The sequence below is a fragment of the Lissotriton helveticus genome, chromosome 1_1 (genome assembly GCF_964261635.1).
Source record: "Lissotriton helveticus chromosome 1_1, aLisHel1.1, whole genome shotgun sequence".
Taxonomy (NCBI): Eukaryota; Metazoa; Chordata; class Amphibia; order Caudata; family Salamandridae; genus Lissotriton; species Lissotriton helveticus.
This window is the reverse complement of record NC_136057.1, coordinates 392,463,174-392,486,090: the sequence shown is the minus strand read 5'-3', so window position 1 is coordinate 392,486,090 and position 22,917 is coordinate 392,463,174. Positions and strand designations below refer to the sequence as shown.

Genomic DNA, 22,917 nt, shown 5'->3' with positions numbered 1-22,917 from the left:
GACAAGGCACTTAAGCTCCCTAAGGATGGCACAAACTAGTCGAATAGCGATTTCCAGTTTGCCCCACAAAGCTTTTGACGCGTTACTGTGGGACCACCAAAGAGAATACGGCCTGTGGGGTGCTTACAGGCTACAGCTTCCGGCCCTGCCCTGCTGAACATATATAAGAACTAAAAGAGTGACTGAGTACAAACGAAGCACATGGGACAAATTCCTCCAGGTGGAAAAGTGGCCCATTAACCGCAGGCGCTCTTCAGAGTTTTTGGTGACAAAATAGAGGGCTTCAGCTGGAGCTTGAGTACATCATATTCGCCTTCAAGGTACCCTCACCATCTTCACCACACTGCCTTGCTGAAAAAAAAATTAAAACCAGAAGGTAGCAAAGTCCTGAGGTAAAACATTTGGATGATGTGAACCGCAAGGCTTACCCAACTCTTGCTCGATTGGAGTCACCTTGAAATCACACTGAGGTCCAGAGCTAATGCAAACAGTGTGTTTGATTTGCACACTGCTGTTTCCCTGTGCTTTTTGCCATAAAACTTTAAAAATATACTTCTATGGTTCTTCCTAATCTATTTTTAACCATTTTAGTGACATTTTGTTTTCAATTTTTCAAAATTGGTTTGGGAATGTTTTTGTGTTGTGCAATTAACAATAATATTGTTACATTAAAATATTTCCAGTTCTGTTGAAATGTAAGCGTACAAATGAGAAGGTGACATGAGAGGTTAATGAAGTACAGTTGAGCTGGCAAGCCTATTGGCTGCCTATCTCAATGATCTATTAGCCCTACCTTTGCCTTCAGAACTAAGATTTCTAGTGTCTCTATGCTAAGTAACGTATACTGTACTAAATAGAAACAGGATGTGATATTGAGAGGAGGGAAGAAGAGACAGAACAGGAGGCAACCGGGGCACAATGGTTAGGAAGAGGACTAGGGTGGTGAGAAATAGTAGCTTACAGCTGAACAAAGATGTGCCCTAGAACAGAGGTTCTTAAAATGTGGTCCGGGGTCTCCTGGGAGTCCCCAAAGCCTACTCAGGGGTTCAGGCGGCTTCCAAAATTAAATAATATTAATAGATTATTAAAGTGAATTTAAATGGAGAAGCAAAATATACAATTGAACATTTTAAAACGTCATGTAAATGTGAAGGAACCTGAAATTGTGGGCTAAAAATTAAGGTATAGATGCATCAACAATGCCATTTGCGATTCCTTATTAACGAGAAAAATAAGGATTCGCTAATAAGGAATAGCAAAAGGCTATGCATGTAGAAATCGCAAAAAAAATAGCGATTTCTAAACATTCCTTAATTGTGACTCGCAAATTGTGAGTCGCAATTAAGGAATACCTCCCCATTCATTCCTATGGGCCCAGAGGTCCATAGGAATGAATGGGAAGACATTCTCACTTTGCGATTCTCAATTAGAGAATCGCAAATTGAGAATGCAATTCCAAGAGTGCCAGGGTGTCAAAAGGACACCCTGTTGCACCCTTGAAATCTGCATATGAGAACATTTTGCACACACACATGCCCCAAGGGCATGTGTGTGTGTAAAATGGAACTTTGAAAAATGCACTTTAGTGCATTTTTCAAAGTTTTTGCAAATTACCATGAAGTTCAACTTCATGGTAATTTGCTCCCCCTATTAGCGAAATCGCTATTTTTTTTACTTTGATGCATTGCATTTAAGGAATCTCAATTTGAGATTCCTTAAATGCTATCGCAATTTAAGTAATCGCAATTTAGCGATTTCTTAAATTGCGATTTTTGCATTTGGGAAAATACTGGTCGCAAAGGGGCAGATTCTTAGAATCTGCCCCTTTGCGACCGGTTTTTCCTTTGATGCCTCTATACCCATGTTAGTATCCTCAGATTCATTTGTGGGAGCAGTGGAAGTGCCTCAAAAAGAATGCAGTATGGACAATGAGTGGCCTCAATTGAATTAAGAAAAGCTCTAATATTCCTATTAAAATTAAATATTTGATTTTTTTATATTTGCTTATGAATTAAATATTTGTTGATGTATTTGTCTGTTTCTGTGTGTTTTGGATATTGTTTGGCGGTTCAAAGCATCAAAAATGCTTAGGCTGGGTTTCCAGCTTCCAGTAATGACTCAGTGGGGGGTGCCCCTGGTTCCAGTGATGATTAAATTGTGGTTCATAAAAGTCAAAAGGTTAAGGCCCACTGCTCTAGAGCGCAGGAGTATGAATCCCAGCAGGGCAGACTCTGCCATTCATCCTTCCGGGCTGGGCACATACAGCATCATAAAACGACCTGAAGTAACATCTGTTGCTTACAGCACTTTGAAAAGTAACGGGTTCTGTGTCTAGCACTATACAAAAATCAGGTTATTACTTTGTTTTTGTTGTTATTATTATTACTATTAACACTATAGGCATTGTTTTTGTTGTTATTATTATTACTATTAACACTATAGGCATTGATTTAAAGTAAGTTATGGAGTAATGCAGCGACAAGCCAAATAGAGACGGTAAAACAGATTAGTGCGGCTCAAAAAAGTGGAAATATAGCCTGTGGGTGCTCTGAAAAAAATTAAAATAACAAGGCATGGATATCGCAGCAGAAGAAAAAAGAAAAAAATGCCACAGAAAGAGGTGAGAGTGAAGAGAAAAGGAAGAGCCGACGCCGTCCTGAGTAGGCCAGCATGTTTTCATTGTATGAAATGAGCACATTTTAATTGTGACAACCAAAAAACTCCAAGTGCTTAAAGTGCCAGTGTCTGACGAAGAGGAGCGCCTTATGCTCGTGGGGGCGGAACTGGTCATGGATTTGAACAGACATACTTCGAATAACATACATGGAATTAATCACACGAAAGAAACATCGTGTAGTAAACTGCAACTCCTCAAATGAAAATGTGAATTTGTAACACATTTACAGCCCTTTCTGATTGTGTGAAAGCAATTTGAGTTGCAGACTTTGCGAATGTTTTTGTGAATCACGAACCGTCTTGAAACAGATTCGAGTGAATGCGGGAAGGCTTGTGTTTACCACAATGTCTACATGGCAGGTACTGATCGGCGCAGTCAGTCTCCTCCCATTCCCTCTCCCGGCGGCTTGTTTGCGAGGGAGGCTGGTGGGGGATGGGCCAGGTGAGGGCCTCGTGCATTCCACAGCGCAGCCGTTCTTGCAGGTGAGCACCGGAGTCCTCGCAGCGCCCAGCACAGCACCAGCCTCTGCACCCCGCACCAGCACCTTGCCTGTGAAGCGTCGCAGCGCTCCCTCTCGGGCCTCCAGGCGCCTGCGTCTCACCGGGCCCAGAGGCGGGACCTCAAATGGACCTGAAGGGTGGTTTGCTGAAGTCCATCTGGCACGCCTTCGCGGCGCTGGACCTGGAGAAGAACGGCAAGGTGTCCAAATCCCAGCTGAAGGTAAAGGTGGCGGGAGGGAAGCAGGGACGTGCACTGACTGGCACCGTAGGGAAGCTAGGCCGCACCCCGTCCTGGTGCAGGGAAATCCAGCAGGAAATCTGAACAGACGCGTAACTAACTCCAAGCGCCCGAGCCTCTCACGTGCTGCTTAGTAAAAGTTACTGTGAGTGTCAGGGCTAGCGACAGAAACGCAAGCACTCGTACAGTGCAGAGGCAACCGGTTTAATTACGAATAATGTGCACTGCGCCACCCCCGGCAGTGTTGCTGGAACTATTTTCAAAGTGGGGGTGCTGCAGTCAGTGTTAAAAACGTGCTTCATTTGTGCTTTCCTAGGTGCTGACACATTTTGAAATATTTGTACACACGAGTTTTGGTGTGTTACAACGTTTTAACATCCCATACACTTCTTTCACACTCAAAAAGATTGTCACACAGTTCACTCTACAAAATCCCCACACTTTTCAGTGGGAAAAAGAAAGGTAAACCCCAGTCTCCATGTTAAGGTAGGCAGCAGTTGGTCAAAAGGTCCAGCCTAATATTTGACCTTTGTCACGAGAGAACAGCAAAATATAAGGCAGCTTTATTGCTCATTTATCTTCTGAATTCCAGCATGTTTATTTTGGGGGTGCTGTACTCCCACTTCCAGTGTCTATGCCCCCTCAGGCTTTCTAGGTTAGTATTTTACAGTGTTTACTGGTTGTCGTTTCCTTGGATTTTCAGTGCCCATGTCCTGTTCCTGTTAGGTTATCCGTTTTTCGTGGCCTGGTCGTTGTGTTCCCGTGTCTGATTCCTCAGTCGTTGTTCGGGTTAGTTTTGTGCGTGCCAGGGATGCCATTCCATGCATTTGCACCAGTGGTTTTGTGGTTGTTTCACAGATGTTGGAGGTTGTCATTAGTGTGTGTGTGTGGGGGGGGGGGAGCGGGGGTGAGTTCATATAACTAGTTGGTTGATGAATGGACCGGCTAGAGGATATGAGGTATTGTTTGTTTGCATGGATATGGTGTCAAAAAAGGAAGTTGTGATCTATGAGCTGTTAAGTAGTCAAAAAAAAAAAGTAGTGGGAAGTTTGCAGAAACACAGTAACAGAAAGTAGGCATACAGGCATGCAACTTAGCACAGGCTACACTCAGACAACGTAAGGCATGAACAGAAGGAAGAGAGAAAGGAATGAAAGAGAAACACTTGCAGTTTATAAACCAGGGTTAGTTCGTTTTTTTTTTAAGAGACATTGATTTCGAAATATATTGGGAAGGTTTTTGGAGCGGGCATGGTATCTGAGAATGTAAAACTAGAAAGAAGCAACATTATTTGCATGTGACATAGCGTATAGCACATAAAAATTTGTATAGTGCTTACTACCCCCCATGTGATTCATCTAAGTGCCTATTCACATAGATAGTACCCCAGGCATAGAATTCTGTTGGCTAACACCTACCATGCAATAAAGGCGTATACGGAAATTTGCAACGCACTCACCGATCTGGTTCTCCCATTAGATTTGAAAGGCGATGTGTATAGGGGGACAGGGTTACATGGCTCATAAAAGGGTATTGCACAGCATATGTTTGTTGACAGCAAAACCAGAATTTGTGATGGAATTCATATTTATGAAAAGGATCATACAAATTCGACATGGATCAGGTTGGGAATAAGCCAACTCTTAGCCTTTCTTCTGATTTCTAAGTGATTCTCGGTGACTTTGGTTTAAAGTTTTTGCATTCAATAATTTGGCAGCTTCCTTTGAGAGAGTAGTATCACCAGTGTAAAAGAAGTGTAAAAAGGGAAAACGGGGCAGCTGGCATTTTTCATTTACATGCCTTGGAAAATCATGAGTGTTACTAGATCTGCAGGTCTAGTGACTTGAATCATCTACTCGCCCTAACTGTAATATTCCTGACCCATAAACTGGTCCAAATTCTGTGATCCTTGGCAAATGTTTTATTTCATCAAGTAGTCATTTTCTTCATTACTAAATGTGAGATCCACTTTAAATATGAGTTCAATATGTCTGCTGTACAAAAACTTTTATGTTTGATTTAATAGACTAAACTTTTGCACTATGAAAAAAATCGACCACACATAAAAGGTACACATGACCCCTCACTTGCCTCTTTGTTGATCAATACCATTGTTATAAGGGCAGAGCCTGAAATGTTTCTAAGTTCATATTTAAAATCTCGCACTTAAATTTGATCTATTACTAAATATGCTGTGGTAGTGCACTGTCCTTTACAGACAGTACATTTCCATTGACATGACCACAAACCTTCCCACCGACTTGCAGTTTTACTGATAAAACTATTTAGCATACAAATAATATTGGGGACATTGAGTTGCAGCAATTATGTATCATTTGCACATCAACAAGTAAAGTGTTCTGATTCGTTTTGTTCCTATTAAAATATTTTTTTCCCATCACACATCAAAAAAAAAAAAGTGCTTGCCCAACTGCTGAAATATTTTTGAAGTTAATATACAAGGTATTTAAATGTTATGAGAAATAAAACTGACATCCTATAGCCTGTCATTGCACACAGCATGATTGTTGGACAGTTCACTTTATTTTCTCTGACTGTAAAGTTGGAGGATTTCGTAAACACCATCTCCAGGATGAAATAAGGAACACTCTTTAAGAGGACATATGCTAACATCTGAGTTCTGTCTTTGAATGCATAGTAAATCTAACAAGATTTGAATGTATCTTCATTGTTGTTTTACTTTTTTAGTTATAAGAACACCATTGGCTGCATTATACAAAGTGCGCCCACTTTGCAAGGGACCTGATGCACTTTGGTAGTACAGAAGGAGCCGTAGACACTTGAGCTGACCTGCTTTGATACTGATAGCCCTAATGCAAATGTAGCGCCAGCTCTATTATCAGAGTGCATTACCTCATTTGCATAGGTGCGTTGCCCCATGCAAATGAGGGAATCTCTTTGCCTCTGCGCCCGTGCTGTATTATAGAAGTGGCCGCAGAGGCAAAGAAGCTGTCATAAGTTGCACTGTCTGTGCGCCCCTGATGGCAGTCCTCTGAAGGGGTTGATTAGACATCTCCTTGCAGGCCGGTACAGTCACTCACTGTACTTGCCTGAAAGGGGATCTCTTATTCCTCTTAAAAGTGCAGGCGGGTTGCCGCCTGAACAGTGAAACACGGACCGGGTGCTTTACAATTGGTCTGTTTTTCACTTGAATGCACTGCTGCAAGGGCAGCACGAGTTTGCAGCTATCCTGAGGTCAGCACCTTCAATATAATACGGCACACTCCTTGTTTGCACAGGGCACACCTTTTGAAATGTGCACCCGGTGCAAACAAGGAAAATGCTCTGCATAGTGTAATATGACAATGCTGCGCATAGTGTAATGTCAGCTGGAGTATCTCCCCAGACGGGGCCAGTAGTCCCTAAAAATAGCTTACACTGATAACACACGACTCGCCATGGCGAGTGGGAGGGTAGATTTCTTGAGGCCCTATTTATGCACAAAGATTTGTATCTGGAACAGTATTTCATATCCATCAGGGTCTCCCTAACACTGCTTCAATTTAGGAGAGAGCTGAATACTTATTTAAAAAAAACGACATCACTATGCATTAACTGTCCACATCCCTGGTTTACCCCAGTATTGGAACTTTCATAGATTCCCATGCTTTTGTATCATTCCCCGTCGTCGGACTGGGAGTCTCGGTAATAAAAAAAAAATACCATAGTAGTAGGTACAAAAGAGAGAGGAAATGCCTAGGCCTCATTCCCTTTTGTAGCATATCAGCCTCTTTTTGTAAAAGAGACCAAACTCTAGGCATCAGCCAATCAGAAGAGCCTCACCCTTAGAACCTTCCTGAAGGAACCTCAGAGCCTCAGATTTTCTACCGCACGTTGTGCTAGGGAGTCTCCATTGAGCTCTGCTCTGATTTCAACTCTTTCTACAACATTTCTACAGTTATTTCTTCAGGATTTCTTCAGTGGTCTTTATCTTTCTTCAACATGTCTGAGGTTGAGAAGAAGAAAGCCCTTTTTAAGCCCTGTTCCACCTGTGGCAAGAAGAGGCTTTTTGTGGAAGATAAACACAAGGATTGCATCTACTGCCTTTATCCAGATCACAAGGCAGAGGATTGTAAGATTTGCCGCACTCTCTCCACCAAGACCGTAAGAGCCGTGCTGGAAGACTTCTTACATGGTTGCAGAGGCAAAAGGAAAGGAAACATGGAGTTTCCAGTGATGAGGAAGAGTCGGCGTCATCTGCTTCCTCAAGAAGGTCAGTGAAACGGGGTAGAAGTTCCCCCTCTTCCTCTGTGGGGCGCCCCTTGAAGGCTTCAAAGAAGACCCCCAGGGAGTCTGATGGCCGGGGTTCAGGAAGTTCCCCTCACCACAGTGGAACTGACAAGGCAGAACTGGTTTCGCCTCCTAAGGGTGAGAAGACAGACCCAGCCTTCAAAAAACCCTCTTCACATTCTTCAGAGAGGAGTTCCAAGTCCTCTACGACGAAGACTTCGTCGACGGTGGCTCCGTCGACGACGAAAATGAAGCCCAAGATACAGTTGGTCCCGTCGACGGGCTCGTCGACGGGAGCGTCGACGACGAAACCTCCGGGCTCGTCTAAACCTCCGTCGTCGTCGAAGAAGGGCTCGTCGACGGAAGTGTCGACGGAAAGTGTGCCAACGTCATCGTCGACGAAGACATCGTCGACGAAGAAACCATCATCGTCGACGGCGATGACGACGACGGCAGGGTCGTCGACGACGGTATCGACGACGGTATCGACGACGGTCATGTCGTCGACGAGTGCATCGACGACGACGACCATATCTACATCAACGGCGGGCTCGTCGTCGGTGGCGTCGACGACGACGACAGCAGTGATTCCTATCTCGTCGACGAGGATTTCTCCTGCGCCGACGGAGCAACCAACGATACTGGCTACGGAGAGACGGGTGACGATTTCTTTGACAAGAATCACGCCTGAGATGACGTCGCCAAGAAGAGTCACTTCATTGCCACCTACTATGCTATTCGACCAAGAGTACTCTGAGGGAGACGGACAGGATGTTTTTGAATATGCCAATAGTCCATCTCAGCTTCTCATCAAGAGTCAGGACACTGATTCGGAGGAAGCATATGTACAAGACGAGGGTGAATATCAGCAGGCGGCCCACTCTAGGAACTATGAGCCACAAGACATGGTTTCGGTGCCGAGAACATTCCTCTATGACCTACACAAGATGCTGCAAGACTATAAGTCGAAAGCTGACAGACCAGTACCACGTAGGTCTGCGCCATCTTCACCTGTGAGGGGCCAATCATCTGGGGTGCCTCCAATCCACCCGATACTTACTCCTCCTCAACCGCAGCGGCCAGTGCCTCAAGCTGCGTCGGAACCAACAGATGATCCGGAGGGGGATCACAACGAGGATGATGATAGGTCATCAGAAGATCCTCAGGACTCAGATCAGGACGGTGATGAATACAATGATTACATCATCCCGGATCAAGCTTCTCCTCATCAAGATTTAGGTGATTCTCCTCCCGCGGACATCGGCAGTTTTCATCAGCTGATGGAACGAGCAGCGGGGAGATTTAAATTGGCACTGCCAGCCCAGACGACGGACTGTTTCTTATATGATTTTAAGGAAACTCACCGTAAAACTACAAGGTCGATCCCAATTGTGGATCATTTATGGGAGGAAGGTTTGAAGACAATGAAGAACCCAGCGACGGTGGTCCCTGTGCTACCGCGCTTGGTTAAAAAGTATAAGGCACCTGATGATGGACCTGCAGCGCTGACAGGACATCCCAAACCTGACTCTGTCATCTCGCAGGCAGCGCAGAGGAAGTCACGAAACCCCTCTGCTCCATTGACAGCCCCCCCGGACAAGGATGGACGCCGGCTGGATAACACGGGCAAGCGGTTCTCATCAATGGCTAGCCTTCTGATTCGCGCCGCCAATGCTTTGGCAATATTAGGACGATATGATCGCCAGTTATGGTGCGATATAGCTCCATATTTGGAACAACTTCCACCTGAGTCGTTGCTAGAAGCGAAGAAGACTTTGCAAGAGGGTGAGGCGGTTTCTATGGAAGTCATAGACTGTGCCATGGACATTGCCACAACTTCCTTTCGTACTTTGGCAGGAGCGGCAGTGTTGAGACGCCAGGGATGGCTGAAAGCGACTTGGTTCAGACCAGAAATCCAAAATAAAGTCCTTGATCTGCCTTTTGATGGCGAGGCCCTCTTCGGTAAATTAATCGACGATACTCTTCAGGAGATCAAGAAGGATACCGAGACGGCTAGATCGCTGGGAACACTCCAATATCGCAAGACTCCATTTCGGGGTGCGAGAGGCAGAGGAGGGGGTTACAGAGGTTCATACCAGCAGCAACAGCAGCGTTATTCTTCGAACAGCTCTGGATACCAACCAAACCGCCAGTCATACCAGCAACGGCAAGGGCAATCTTCGGGTTACTCAAGGCCTTACAACAAGGGGAAACAGGCAGCCCGTGGACGGGATTCGTCCAAACGACAATAGCGGCCTCCTGGCTCGGCCTACTGTTCCCTCCTCCAGGAGATCTTCAGTTGGAGGCAGGGTATCACAATTCCTTCAGAACTGGTCCCAAATTACATCGGACCGTTGGGTGCTCAACATCATACGACGTGGACATACTCTAGAATTTATGGAAGTACCTCCACCCAGGCCCCCGACACAGATTCCATCCAAACATCTGCGTCTCTTAAGGCTCGAAGCCCAACAAATGCTCCGCAAAGGGGCGATAGAGCCGGTCCCCTCCAACCAACAGGGCCAGGGATTCTACTCCAGGTTCTTCCTGGTAAGAAAGACGCTAGAAACATGGCGCCCCATCCTGGACCTCAGGGAGCTAAATGCCTATCTCATCTCCCTGTCCTTCCGGATGGTCTCCTTACAGGACGTTTTCAAGATGATCAGCCCGGGGGAATTCATGTCCACGTTAGATCTGGAGGACGCGTACTTCCATGTCCCGATTCACCCAGCGCACAGAAGGTTCCTACGCTTCACAGTAGGCAAGAGCCACTTTCAATTCAGAGTTCGGCCGTTCGGCCTTCGCTCTGCCCCAAGGATTTTTACGAAGGTGCTGGCACCGGTGGCGGCATTCCTGCGAAAGAACCACTTCCAGGTCTTCCCTTACCTGGACGATTGGTTACTAAAGGCCTCGACCAGAGCATTGGCGCAGGACGCAGTGCAGGCTTGCACCAATCTGTTCCAAAATCTAGGTCTCACCTTGAACAAAAACAAATCCGTGCTGGTGCCCTCAAGGAGAGCACGGTTCCTAGGAGCAGTGTTGGATTCAAGGCTCTCGAGGGCTTTTCCGACTCGAGAACGGATTCTGAAACTTCAATTGTTGGCCCAAAGCCTTCAAAGAAAAAGGTGTCTTTCTGTACGCAGCTACAAGTCGCTGCTAGGGGTGATGTCATCGTGTATTCCCCTAATTCCGCACTGCAGATTGCGGATGCGTCCCCTGCAGGAGCAACTGGACTTTCAGTGGCAACAAGTCCGCGGATCGTTCGACGACAAGGTGATTGTCACTCGAGTGATGAAGGAGGCAGTGCTTTGGTGGTCGCATCAAGACAATTTATGCCAAGGTCTATCCTTCGCAAGCGTCCCATCACCACACATACTGACGACGGATGCGTCATTGGAGGGATGGGGAGCAGTGATGCAGGAGCTGCAGATCAGCGGCCATTGGTCTCCAAACGACCAAAAGCTACACATCAACCTGTTGGAGCTGCGAGCGATCAGACTAGCGCTTCAAGCCTTTCTTCCACGTCTCCAGGGTTCACAAGTGCTAGTCGGGACGGACAACACCACGGCTATGCATTATGTGAACAAGGAAGGAGGTACAAGGTCTCTTCCCTTGTCACGAGAGGCTCAACAGATTCTGGAGTGGACAATTCTTCACGGAATTTCCCTACGGGCGGAACACCTACCAGGGGCGCTAAACGAAGGCGCCGACAGACTGAGCAGACTCACCTCTGTCAGTCACGAGTGGGAGCTGAAACAACAGGTTCTGGATCGGCTCTTTCAAACATGGGGCAAACTAGAGGTGGACCTCTTTGCAACGCCAACCAACAAGAAGTGCCGAGCCTACGCCAGCAGGTTCCACCATCAAGGCTCATTAGGCAATGCCCTCTCACTAGCCTGGACGGGGAGATTTCTTTATGCGTTTCCACCGATTCCCCTGATTCCACGCCTCATCAGGAAAGTGAAGACGGAGCCATGCAAGCTGATCCTTATAGCCCCGGCATGGCCGAGACAGATTTGGTACACCGAGCTGCATCTACTATCGTTAGTTCCTCCAATAGGTCTGGAGGATGTTCCGGATCTCCTCACAATGTCCGAAGGACAAATTTGGCACCCAGATCCAAGGTCATTACACCTGACGGCATGGCTCCTGACCAGCGAGAGTACTTGAATGTCCCTCTTTCCAAGGAGATCAAGGACATCCTGTCACAAGCAAGGGCGCCTTCAACAAACAAGACATACGTACTTAAATGGAAAAGGTTCTGTGTTTGGTGCAAAAAAGAAAAGGTTGATCCGTTCACCTCAAAACCTCATCAACTCCTACCTTACCTGCTCTCGCTAGCTAAGTCAAATCTGTCTCATTCTACAATCAAGGTCCACTTGGCGGCAATTTCGAGATTCAGAAGATCTGATTCTGGTCCTTCGTTATGGTCGTCTAGAATTGTCAAGCAATTCCTTAAGGGCCTGTTTAGAGTCTTTCAGCCAGTAAGGTCTCCTCCTCCAACGTGGCATTTGAACTTAGTCCTGGCTCAACTGATGAAGAGTCCTTTTGAGCCGATTCACCGCTCAGACCTGAAATTCGTGTCATGGAAGCTAGCTTTGCTCTTGGCCCTTACATCCGCAAGACGAGTGGGGGGAGTTGCAGGCTCTTACTATTCAAGAACCGTTTTTGCAGTTCAAGAAAAACACAGTCATCTTGCGGACGAACCCCAGGTTCATCCCCAAAGTACCTACGGACTTTCACTTAAATGAGCCGGTAATTCTAAAAGCTTTTTTTCCGAACCCAGTCACTCCAGCGGAAAAAACATTGCATACGCTGGATGTACAACAATGTCTCAAATTCTACATTGACCGCACCAAGGACTTTCGAAAGTCTTCGCAGTTGTTCATTGCCTTCGGCGGTCCGAGCAGAGGCCTTCCTCTGTCCAAACAAGGGATCTCCAGATGGATTTCAAGTGCTATTTTGCATTGCCACAAGATGGCAGGGAAACCTCTGGTGGGCAGGATCCGTGCTCACTCAACGAGGTCAGTGGCATCTTCTACAGCCCTCTTTGCGGGGGTACATGTCAAGGACATTTGCAGGGCTGCTACCTGGAGCAGCGTGCACACGTTTACTAAGCATTACTGCTTAGAGTCATTGCAGCAGGATGACGCAGCAGTGGGCCAGGCTGTCCTGAGAAACCTCTTCAAGTGATTGGTGAGCTTTCCTTTCTATCCCACCTTCCATGGGTAACACATTTTGTTCCGTCATTTCTAATGTTATGATGTACTTATTTACAAAATGTGTTTATGATGGTTTACTGCTTGCTATTCTGATACAAAAGCATGGGAATCTATGAAAGTTCCAATACTGGGGTAAGAAAACAAGTTACTTACCTGTAACTTTAGTTCCCCAGTATTGGTAACTTTCATAGATTCCCATGCGCCCACCCACCTCCCCGGGGAAAGCTCAGCCTTCAGCAAGTAGGGTGTCTAGCACACAACGGCTATGAAAATCTGAGGCTCTGAGGTTCCTTCAGGAAGGTTCTAAGGGTGAGGCTCTTCTGATTGGCTGATGCCTAGAGTTTGGTCTCTTTTACAAAAAGAGGCTGATATGCTACAAAAGGGAATGAGGCCTAGGCCTTTCCTCTCTCTTTTGTACCTACTACTATGGTATTTTTTTTTTATTACCGAGACTCCCAGTCCGACGACGGGGAATGATACAAAAGCATGGGAATCTATGAAAGTTACCAATACTGGGGAACTAAAGTTACAGGTAAGTAACTTGTTTTCATCTTTCCTATCACTGGTTGACTTTATACACACCTTTGACCCCTTACAGTGCTTGGCTGCCTTTTGTTTAGGATTTCGCTATGCAGATACCATATACAAACATACGTACACCAGTGTTTTTCTTCATGTTATCGTGACTCTTTAGACATAGTGACAGCCTGAAATATAAAATCCTAGGTTGGAAGTGTTTAGAGATTTTTGATTGTAGGCATTTTAGATCTTGGACGTTTACAGCTCTGTGAGTTATGCATGAACTCCTCTCGTTATGGTGTGACGATATTTTCCAGTGTATTCCTTTTGCGGAATGTCGGTGTTCAGTGCACCTATGTTTCAGTATCTGTGAGGGAGAATCAAATTATATGCATAACTGTCACTTTATGACTTTGGAAAAACCAAAGGGGATGATGGACGGAGCGTTGACAATACAAACACTCACCCCCAGTCAACTGATCTGGGTTTAATCCATCACCGTTCTTTAGCTCACTCCGCCACCCCAGTTCAGACATGGCCATATGCAAATCAGTCTGACCCTGTGCCTCATGGGAACAGTCCAGCCTGAACTGCCAAGCCATGTCTTCCCTGGACCGGAATCGAGCTTCCCAGGACCGGTTTCTGGCATTACAGCCGTCTTCAGCCGGGCTTGCTTGAATCCAGTGGCAAAGTGAGCAAGGGACTCGCATCTGAGCATACCCTGCCAACTTAGGGCGAACAAAGAAAAACCAAAGGGGATGATGGACGGAGCGTTGACAATACAAACACTCACCCCCAGTCAACTGATCTGGGTTTAATCCATCACCGTTCTTTAGCTCACTCCGCCACCCCAGTTCAGACATGGCCATATGCAAATCAGTTTGACCCTGTGCCTCATGGGAACAGTCCAGCCCGAACTGCCAAGCCATGTCTTCCCTGGACCGGAATCAAGCTTCCCAGGACCGGTTTCTGACTTTGCCCAAAGAGAATCTGCATTTGTTTGCTCCATTGATTACAGTCAAAACCTCAGCATGATACCATAGTTTTAAAGACTCATAGATCCATTATTAGCTTTTGTAACACAAACTACAGCTGAATTTGTAAAATGTTAGTGGTGGGTGGTTGGTGGTGGATTTTCTGTGCTAAAGATGGGAAAAGCTAAGCCAGTTCGTGTCACACTTGCTATAGTAGCAAGTGTGTCTCAAACTAGCTTAGCTCTTCCCACCTTAAAGTCATGAGTGGTGGTGAGGAGCTACGCTCGCGAACAAGATGGCCGCTTAGGCTCCCGGCTCCGCCGACCTCCGTCTCTCGTCGGATCATCCTGTCATTTATCCTGATCTTACGCCCGACCTCCAGGTGGATGAATAGTTGCTGACCCCGGTGGTGCAATACCGATCATTTTGCGGACTTGATCGACAAAGTTACACCGTGTCGCAATTCTCGGCCTAACCCGGCTGGTGAGCCGGGGCCTTGAGTACTGGCCCGGCCGGGTTACAATTGAACAACATCGACCCAGGTTGGGTCCGATCTCTCGCTACGGAGGTCATTTAGCCTGATTCTGATGGCGGTCGCTTGGCCTGCTTAACACCGAAGAAGAGGTGCTGCGACGCTCCTGTGGCTGCGCCTCCCCCCGGGTTCGAAGGCCGGGGTTCCCGCTCGCGGTAGCAGAGAATAGACTGCTGCGCGGTGCAAGATCGATTGCCCTCCGTAACCGTCCGCTCCGTTCTGGCCTGTTCCCCCGGAGATCCGGAGCTCTGGGGACCAAAATCCTGCCAGTAATTAACAGAACGGAGATGGGTCGGACGGAAAGCGAACCATCGCTGAGGACCGTCCTGATGGCTATCGGGGCTCTACAGTCACATGTGGAAGTTTTGATCCACAGGATGTCCGCCTGTGCAGCTGGAATTGAGCGTCAGAGACCGGACTATGCTTCATTGCAAGGGGCCAAATGTGCAGGGCTTCCCACGATAAATGCCTTGCCGGTGGATGATGGCCTCATGTTTGATGCAGTATTGGATCCCTTGGTTGGTAACCAAATATCTGAACGTCACCCTGGAACTGGGACTGTATTGTCGCATCTACAAGTTCTTCCGGAGAAGATGGAACCACTCGTCCTTCAGTACCCGGAGCCTCTCGTCAACTGCTCTCTAACCGCAAAAATAACTTCTTCCCCCCCCCGGTGGCTGTCTCGAGTCTTCGAAGTCAATGGTTTTTGGACTTACTGTCAGAGAGGTGCGTATGTGAGACTGGGATCCGTGATGGACTACTACAATTGACTTTCTATGGACTGAATATTTTTGCCCCCTTTTTATTCCATCTCGTTTATCCTGTAGAGAGAGTGGTTCCGCCTGAGGGCGTTCGTATTGTAGATCGTAAGGGCCAAGGTTGAGATTTACTGAAAGGGCCTTGTAACATCGCTTCAATGGACATGGGTTTGCTACCAATATTCTTGCGGAGGGTTGGGCGGTGTTTATAACCTCCCCTGCTAGTTCTGTTTGAATATCCTGATTGTCTTTTAGGTTACAAGTACAGGGGTCGTTGTTTCTGACGGGGGGAGGGGGGACCGGGAGCCGTATGTCAATTTCCTCCCCCACTTTTCCTTTTCTACGTTTAGAACATAGTTAGTTGGGGCGACAGGCACACTGCTAGTTGGGGTTGGGCAGAAGCCTTATGCAGGGGTGCAGGGTGGGGGGTAGGGGTTTGTTGTATTTTCTTTTTAGTTGTTTTTTTACGTATAATATCCTGTTCCCCATTTTGTCATAAGATGTCTTCCTGAGGGGTTGTCAGTCAGTCAGTCAAAGCATCTTTATTTCGATTAGTTTAAAATCATAAAAAGAGAAAAGACATTACATACATCCTTAATTGTAAAATATCGCGTTCATCAAACAGATAAAAACATTTAAGACACATTTAAAAACTGACATTAAAATATTAAAAAATTTAAAAAGATTTCATTTCATAATTGTATACGCACAAAGGTTTCAAACCTTAAAATTATCTAAATCCAAGTTCACAATGGTTGCTATACGGTAACCACGCCAGAAATCATTCTATTTTAGCATTAGAGATCTTATGTACAAAATATATGGGTAGAGCCTCCTATGTAATTACTGACAAAGATGGTCTGCTCTTATTAGACCTGGCCTCAGCCACCAAGAAATTGGCAACACTAAAAACAATGCGTATGGAACCCAACATTTGCAAATACATAAGAGCTGGCCTCACTTGTGCAAAGCCTGCTTCCCGGAGAATTGGTAATAAAAAATGTTTCCGTGCAACTGCAAACCTCTCACGAAACATTACAAAATGGAGAGTGTCCTGTGTCGAAAAACTATCACAAGAACACGGAGCACTTTCTTCCGGTTTCTCCCAATGCGGGAAATCACCCAAAATAAAATGAATTAAATCTAAACCTGACCAGCAAAAAGCGGTGAAAATGGTTAGTGACTAACTTCAGGTAGGGTTCAATAAATAGAGAAGTCTGTAGAATATACATTATTCTGACCCCCGGCTTACTAATCTCCTGTTCCTCCCTGTTTTGCTGCGCCAGGTTAATGTAACTGTTTTTTTAACCCAGGCCAAGTCCTCTTTTCCTAGCTTATCTGGGCAGGTAAACAAATCGGGGCGACCCAGTCTGACACACGCGGCTTTAACGTGAGCCAGCCAGGGTATCCTGTCTGCCTTATCCAGTGCTAAGCAATCTTTCAGGATTAAATGATTAAGGGTGACCTCCTCATTGATCCATGTCTTCACTCAACAAGTGACCGGGGCCATATTTAAGTTATCAGCAATAAAACCAATACCTAGTTCAGCATGAACAGAAAGTGTAGGGGATGACTGTGGAACCGCCAGCAAGGACCTGAGGAACTTGTTTTCTACCACTTGAATTGTATTCATAGGGGCATATCCCCAGACATCAGCCCCATATGAGGCAATTGCTAGGCATTTAGATTTACATATTTTAAGCATGGCCTCCATGGGCCTTGCTCCCAGCCTCTTTGAGAAACTGAGCAGTGCTGATGTGGATCTTAAAACAGCATTGCACTTCTGTTTCAATTGCGGGCCCCAGTTACCTTTCTCATCAAATAGTACCCCTAAGTAGGTAAATACTGGTACCCTTGTGACCTCTGCACCCATGCATGTAAAACTTCTCACCCTTAACTTCTTTCTTGTGATACCCGCTACCATCACGTGCGATTTTTTGCTGTTGACTATTAGGTCAAGGGACTGCATGAAGCTGCCAAAATGATCTACCAGCCTCCGAAGGCCCATGCCTGTTCGAGCAAGTAAAACAGCGTCGTCCGCGTACAGGAGGGCTGGGACTCCCGCTCCTCCTATACGCCTTACGTCCACTGTAGCCCCAACTAGTGAGTCTTCCAGGGTATTAATGTACAAGGTGAAGAGGAGAGGTGCCAGGATACAGCCCTGTCTGACCCCTCTCCTCGAGCTAAAGGGACTAGTGCAACGGCCATCTGACGTGGTCCTCACTTTGGCTGAGAGATCCTGATGGAGGTCACTGAGAAAGTTAACCAAAGATGCATCCATCCCCATGTTACGCAAACTAGACCATAATTTCGACCGATTGACCAGGTCGAACGCCGAAGACAAATCCATAAAACCTAGGTATAAATAGCCAGACTTTACGGAAGTGTATTTCCCAATGATGAGATGCAAGTTTAGGCATTGATCTATAGTACCTCTGTGTTTTCTAAAACCATATTGGAGGTTAGAGAGAACCCCCTGCCAGTTAGCCAATCCCCCAATTGTTTCAGAATGACTCTGCCCATGATTTTAACTGCAGAGTCTATCAGGGAGATTGGCCTATAGCAGGCTGGGTCCTCTCTGCCCCCCTTCTTAAAAATCGGAACTATAACCGAGGTGGACCAGGAAGATGGAAAGCCTGCAGAAGCAGACGCATTAAAAACATTAGTCAAGACTGTAGCCCAAAACTGGGGATACAAAATATAAAGATCTGCAGGCACCCCATCAGGACCGGGCGCCTTGTGATTAGCCATTTCTCTAATTGCCCTTTCTACATCTGCCACGTCGAAAACAAAAGGGGCAGAAGGATCAGTAGTGGCATCAGTCCCATGGGTAGGCTCTATTTGTCCAGTGTCACTTAGATGTTTTTAAAATGTTGCAACCAAGTGTCGTCTGGTATTACACAGTCTGTATCTCTTTTTTCACCTACTTTAAGGAAGGGCTGATTTATAATAGACCAGAACTTTCTACTGTCCCTTAGGACATCGACAGCTTGGAGATCATTCCACGCTTCCTCTTTAATTGTCGGTTTCCGCCCACTAATGGCTAGTTTATATTGTTTGCGCAATAGAGCAACCATTCCCTTGTCTCTTGGCCTCATCTTAAGAGCTTCCAAGAGTGCCTTGTGAGCCTTAGTACATGAGTAATCAAACCATTTATAGGCCTTCTTGGTGTATGTTCTATTAGCTACCTGTAATTTCCCTGCTACCTGTTTACATAGGGCTTCGTAAGCTGTTATGATTTCCCCAGCTGGAGCGGAGTCGTACAGGCAGATGGCAAAGTTATCCTCTGCTACAAGGGCCAGATCTTCAAAAAAAGTTTCAGGGACCACAAGATCCCATTTAATACGCCTGTTATGTTATGTTATGTTAGCTGCATTTATTTTGCGCACAGCTGCTCCAGCGAAGGAGCGTCCTGGCGCATGGAAAAGGTGAACATAACACAACGCGGAAAAAAATAGGTGAGAAGTCAACATAAGAAAATTAAAACAAGTGGGTTTTCACGGCCCTGCGAAATGCTAGAAGATCCTCTAAAAGGCGGATTTCCAAAGGAAGCGAATTCCAGAGAGCCGCAGCTCTCACACGGAAGGAGCGGCCGCCCATCCGGCTAAGCCTGAAACGCGGGGTAACCGCAAGGGATTGCCCTAGGGATCTGAGGGAGCGAGTCGGGACATAGGGGGATATAAGGTTATTGAGGATCTCAGGTGCCGATCCTTTTAAAATTTTAAAAGCAAGGCTGAGTGCCTTAAAATGGATTCGGCTTTTCACTGGTAACCAGTGTAAGGACCTCAGAGTGTTGGACGTGGGACATGACCTCGGCAGGCCCACCACTGCTCTCGCAGCCGCGTTCTGGACGCGCTGCAGGCGGACGATCTCAGCTTGGTTAGCTCCCAGCAGGAGCGAGCTGGCATAGTCCAGCCGGGAGATGATCGTCGCTTGGATGACCAACTGTCTCGTCGGGGCATCAAAAAATTTAAGCACCGGCCTCAGTCCGCGCAGAACACCAAAGCAGCATGCTGCCACTCTCTTAGTGTGGGTGGTAAAACATAAGGTGTGGTCGAGCCATACTCCCAGGTTTCTGAGCTCCATCACCGGTATGGGGGCAGGCCCGAGCTCCTGAGGCCACCAATTGTCCCCCCAGCAGTCCGTTCCTCTTCCCACGATCATCACCTCGGTTTTTTTTGCGTTCAGCTGGAGACAGTTGTTATTCATCCAGCTGGCCACCTCTCTCAGCCCATCTCGGAACCTGGGGGCATCCAGTTCGGCATCCCCGCTGATCGTGACCGCTAGCTGTGTGTCGTCGGCATATGAGACCATAGTAAGGCCCCACTGCCTGGCGACATCAGCCAGCGGCCGCACGTAGAGATTGAAAAGCGTGGGACTCAGCGAGGAGCCCTGGGGGACCCCCAGGTCCAACTGATGGAATTTGGACTGGAAAGGAGGGGTGGCAACGCAGAAGGAACGATCGCTGAGGAAGGAACGGAACCACTGCAGAGCGAGGCCACAAATGCCAATGTTCTCCAGGCGGTGTAGGAGGATGCGATGGGACACTGTGTCAAAGGCAGCGCTAAGATCTAATAGAATAAGCGCTGCCGTTTGACCTGCATCCAACACACTCCGCAGATGTTCCACCATTGCCAGAAGGGCGGTCTCCGTGCTGTGTCCAGCACGGAACCCATTCTGCGTAGGATCGAGAACATTGGCCAGGGCCAGATGCTCAGATAAGGCTAGGTTAACATGGGCCTCCATGACTTTGGCCGGCCAGGGAAGCAATGAGATCGGGCGATAGTTTTCCGGTTTTAAAGGATCCAAAGATGGTTTTTTCAGGATCGGGGAAACCACCGCCTGCTTCCACTTGGCAGGAACAGTGCCTGAAGTCAGGGAGAGATTGATTAATGAACACACTGCCGTGCGCCCCTGAAAAGACGGATCTCTGAAGAGAGCAGGTCTGAGTGGGTCCGCCGGGGAGCCGGACTTGACACGTTGTGCCAGCTTAACAAACCCATCCCAGGAGAGGATAGGGAGAGAATGTAATACCAGGCGGCTACAGAGGTCATTCCGAGGAGAAAGTGGTAATGTCATGCTGGAAAATGACAAATAGATGTTCTTAACTTTCTCCAAAAAGAAAGCAGCCAAAATCTCACACTGTGAGGTGGAACCATCCACAGGCGGAGCCGCTCTCTTAGCCATCAAGTCTTTTAAGGCTTTAAAGATGGTCTTCGAGGGGTTATGGCTATTACGGAATTCCGTTGCGTAGAACGCCGCGCGGGCTCTACAGATGGCTCGATGGTAGAGCTTAACAGCGGCCAAGTACGCGGTTTTTTTAACGGCATCGTACGCTTTCCGCCACTCCCTTTCTGTCCGCCTACACGAGCTCTTCAGAGCACGGAGGGCACTGTCGTACCAAGGGCTCGACTGCCTGGAGCTGGATTTACTTGCAGTAACAGGCACCAATCTGTCAAGCGCCTTAGTAATCCAGCTGCAAAATTGGTCGTAGCCCAGACTAGCGTCAGACAGAGGGCCAAGTGGCTCATCGGCCATGATACGATGAAGATCCTCAAGCCTGAGCTTATTCCAATGCCGCCGCGGAACCCACTTTGGAGGTGGAATAATAGGGGTTACGGGGAGAGGTAGCCACATGGACACCAAATAATGGTCAGTCCAACACACTGGAGAAATAGCCGAGACTTGGACATCCGATAAGTTGGTGAAGAATGGGTCCAAGATGTGCCCTGCCACGTGCGTGGGTTGAGTGACAAGTTGGGTCAGCTGAAGGGCCTCCATATCCGCCAGGAAACCACTGACGGACGCGGACTGTTGGGTGTCAAAATGGAGGTTGAGGTCACCAATGATGCAGAAATTAGCGCAATCACTAGCTAGCGTACTCACTGCCTCAGGGAAAGCTCCCCTGAAAGCTACATCGCTGCCAGGAGGGCGGTACACGACCATCCCAGACAGCGTGAACTGAGGACTGATAGTGATCTTAAACAGGGCGCTTTCGCAACCTGCAATGTGTAGACCAGTCCAGGAGCACGCAAAAGTAGATTTTAAAGCTAGGGCAATACCTCCACCTCTAGACAGCCGGTTCCATGTAAAAAGTGAGTAACCTGGGGGACAAGCCAGATTAGTTATGGCTGTGTCTGTATCCTGGAGCCAGGTCTCGGTGATGATAAATAGATCCGGCTCCTCGTCAGTAATGAGGTCCATAATAGAAAGATGGTGTTTAACCAGAGATCTGGTATTGAGATTTAATATCCGCAGACCCTGAACTCGACCATCACTCAACCGAGGCGCCCTTATGCCAGCCAGTGGGGCGGCGAAGTTATCATAGGCTCGAATACCCGTGGACTGGTCAAGCGACCATCTCTTGCAGGCACATTGGTAAGGGCCACACAAGGGATGTTTAAGTGCGACAGCACATCGAGGGAGGGAGTGGCCAATCGCCTGGAGCGCTGCACTGGTGTACACAAACATTCTGCCTTCCAGAGAATGATGGGCGATAGTGGCCCGCTGCGCCCTGCGCGTCCTTAGCGCGGACGGGCGCAGACGGGCAGGACTCTGGCAAGACTCCGGCAAGCGACGGCGTCCTAGCTGCGCGGGAGAGAACTACTTTAAATAGGCGGCGAAATAGAGGAAGGAGCGCAAGGACGCTCCAAGATGGCGCCCGCCAAAAATGCCAGCGTCCCAATCAAAGATGGCGCCTGTCGACGATCTCCACACCACCCACGGAACCCGGACCCACCAAACGGTGGTGAATGTTCCACAAATTAAATGCAGGTAAGGGGGAGGAAGGGGAAAGCCCAGCCAAAGCGCATTTAAAATACAGCAGTAAATTTACTCAATAAGCCACAAACAGTGAGGTTAAAAACACACACAGCGCTTACAGAACGCAGCGCGGAAATGCGGCACCTTTTCCACGCCTACCTTGGTCTGTTGTAGATATCCCCCGTGGAGCCCCGCTTCCCTCGTGAGAGACAAACAATCCCCTAGGCTCAATCTCCAACACAACCGGTTGTGATCACTGAATGCTGATTCGACCACTCTATATCCCAAGGTCCTACCCAGGATTAAAGGGGAGGCAAAGATATAATCAATCACCATACATGATCCCCGATCTGTAAAAGTGGGGACCCTTTCCTGCCCAGCCTCCCTGCCTGGTTCCAGTAAATGTAGGTTTGATAAGGCCTCCTCCAGAGCTTCACCTTGTTTGTTGTGTTCGAAATGGGGGAGCCCCCCACTCAGTGATCCC

At 47.4% G+C, this 22,917-nt stretch overlaps 1 protein-coding gene across 1 annotated transcript in view; it reads left to right on the top strand.

Moving 5' to 3' along the window:
- The first annotated feature begins 3,072 nt into the window (after positions 1–3,072).
- The window catches only part of LOC144809859 (differentially expressed in FDCP 6 homolog), a 469,730-nt gene continuing 449,885 nt past the window's right edge, over positions 3,073–22,917 (top strand). Inside the window, exon 1 of the mRNA XM_078673746.1 lies at positions 3,073–3,397. Coding sequence (XP_078529872.1) covers positions 3,302–3,397 — 96 coding nt within the window. The 5' untranslated portion in view covers positions 3,073–3,301. The remainder of the gene's footprint in view (positions 3,398–22,917) is intronic.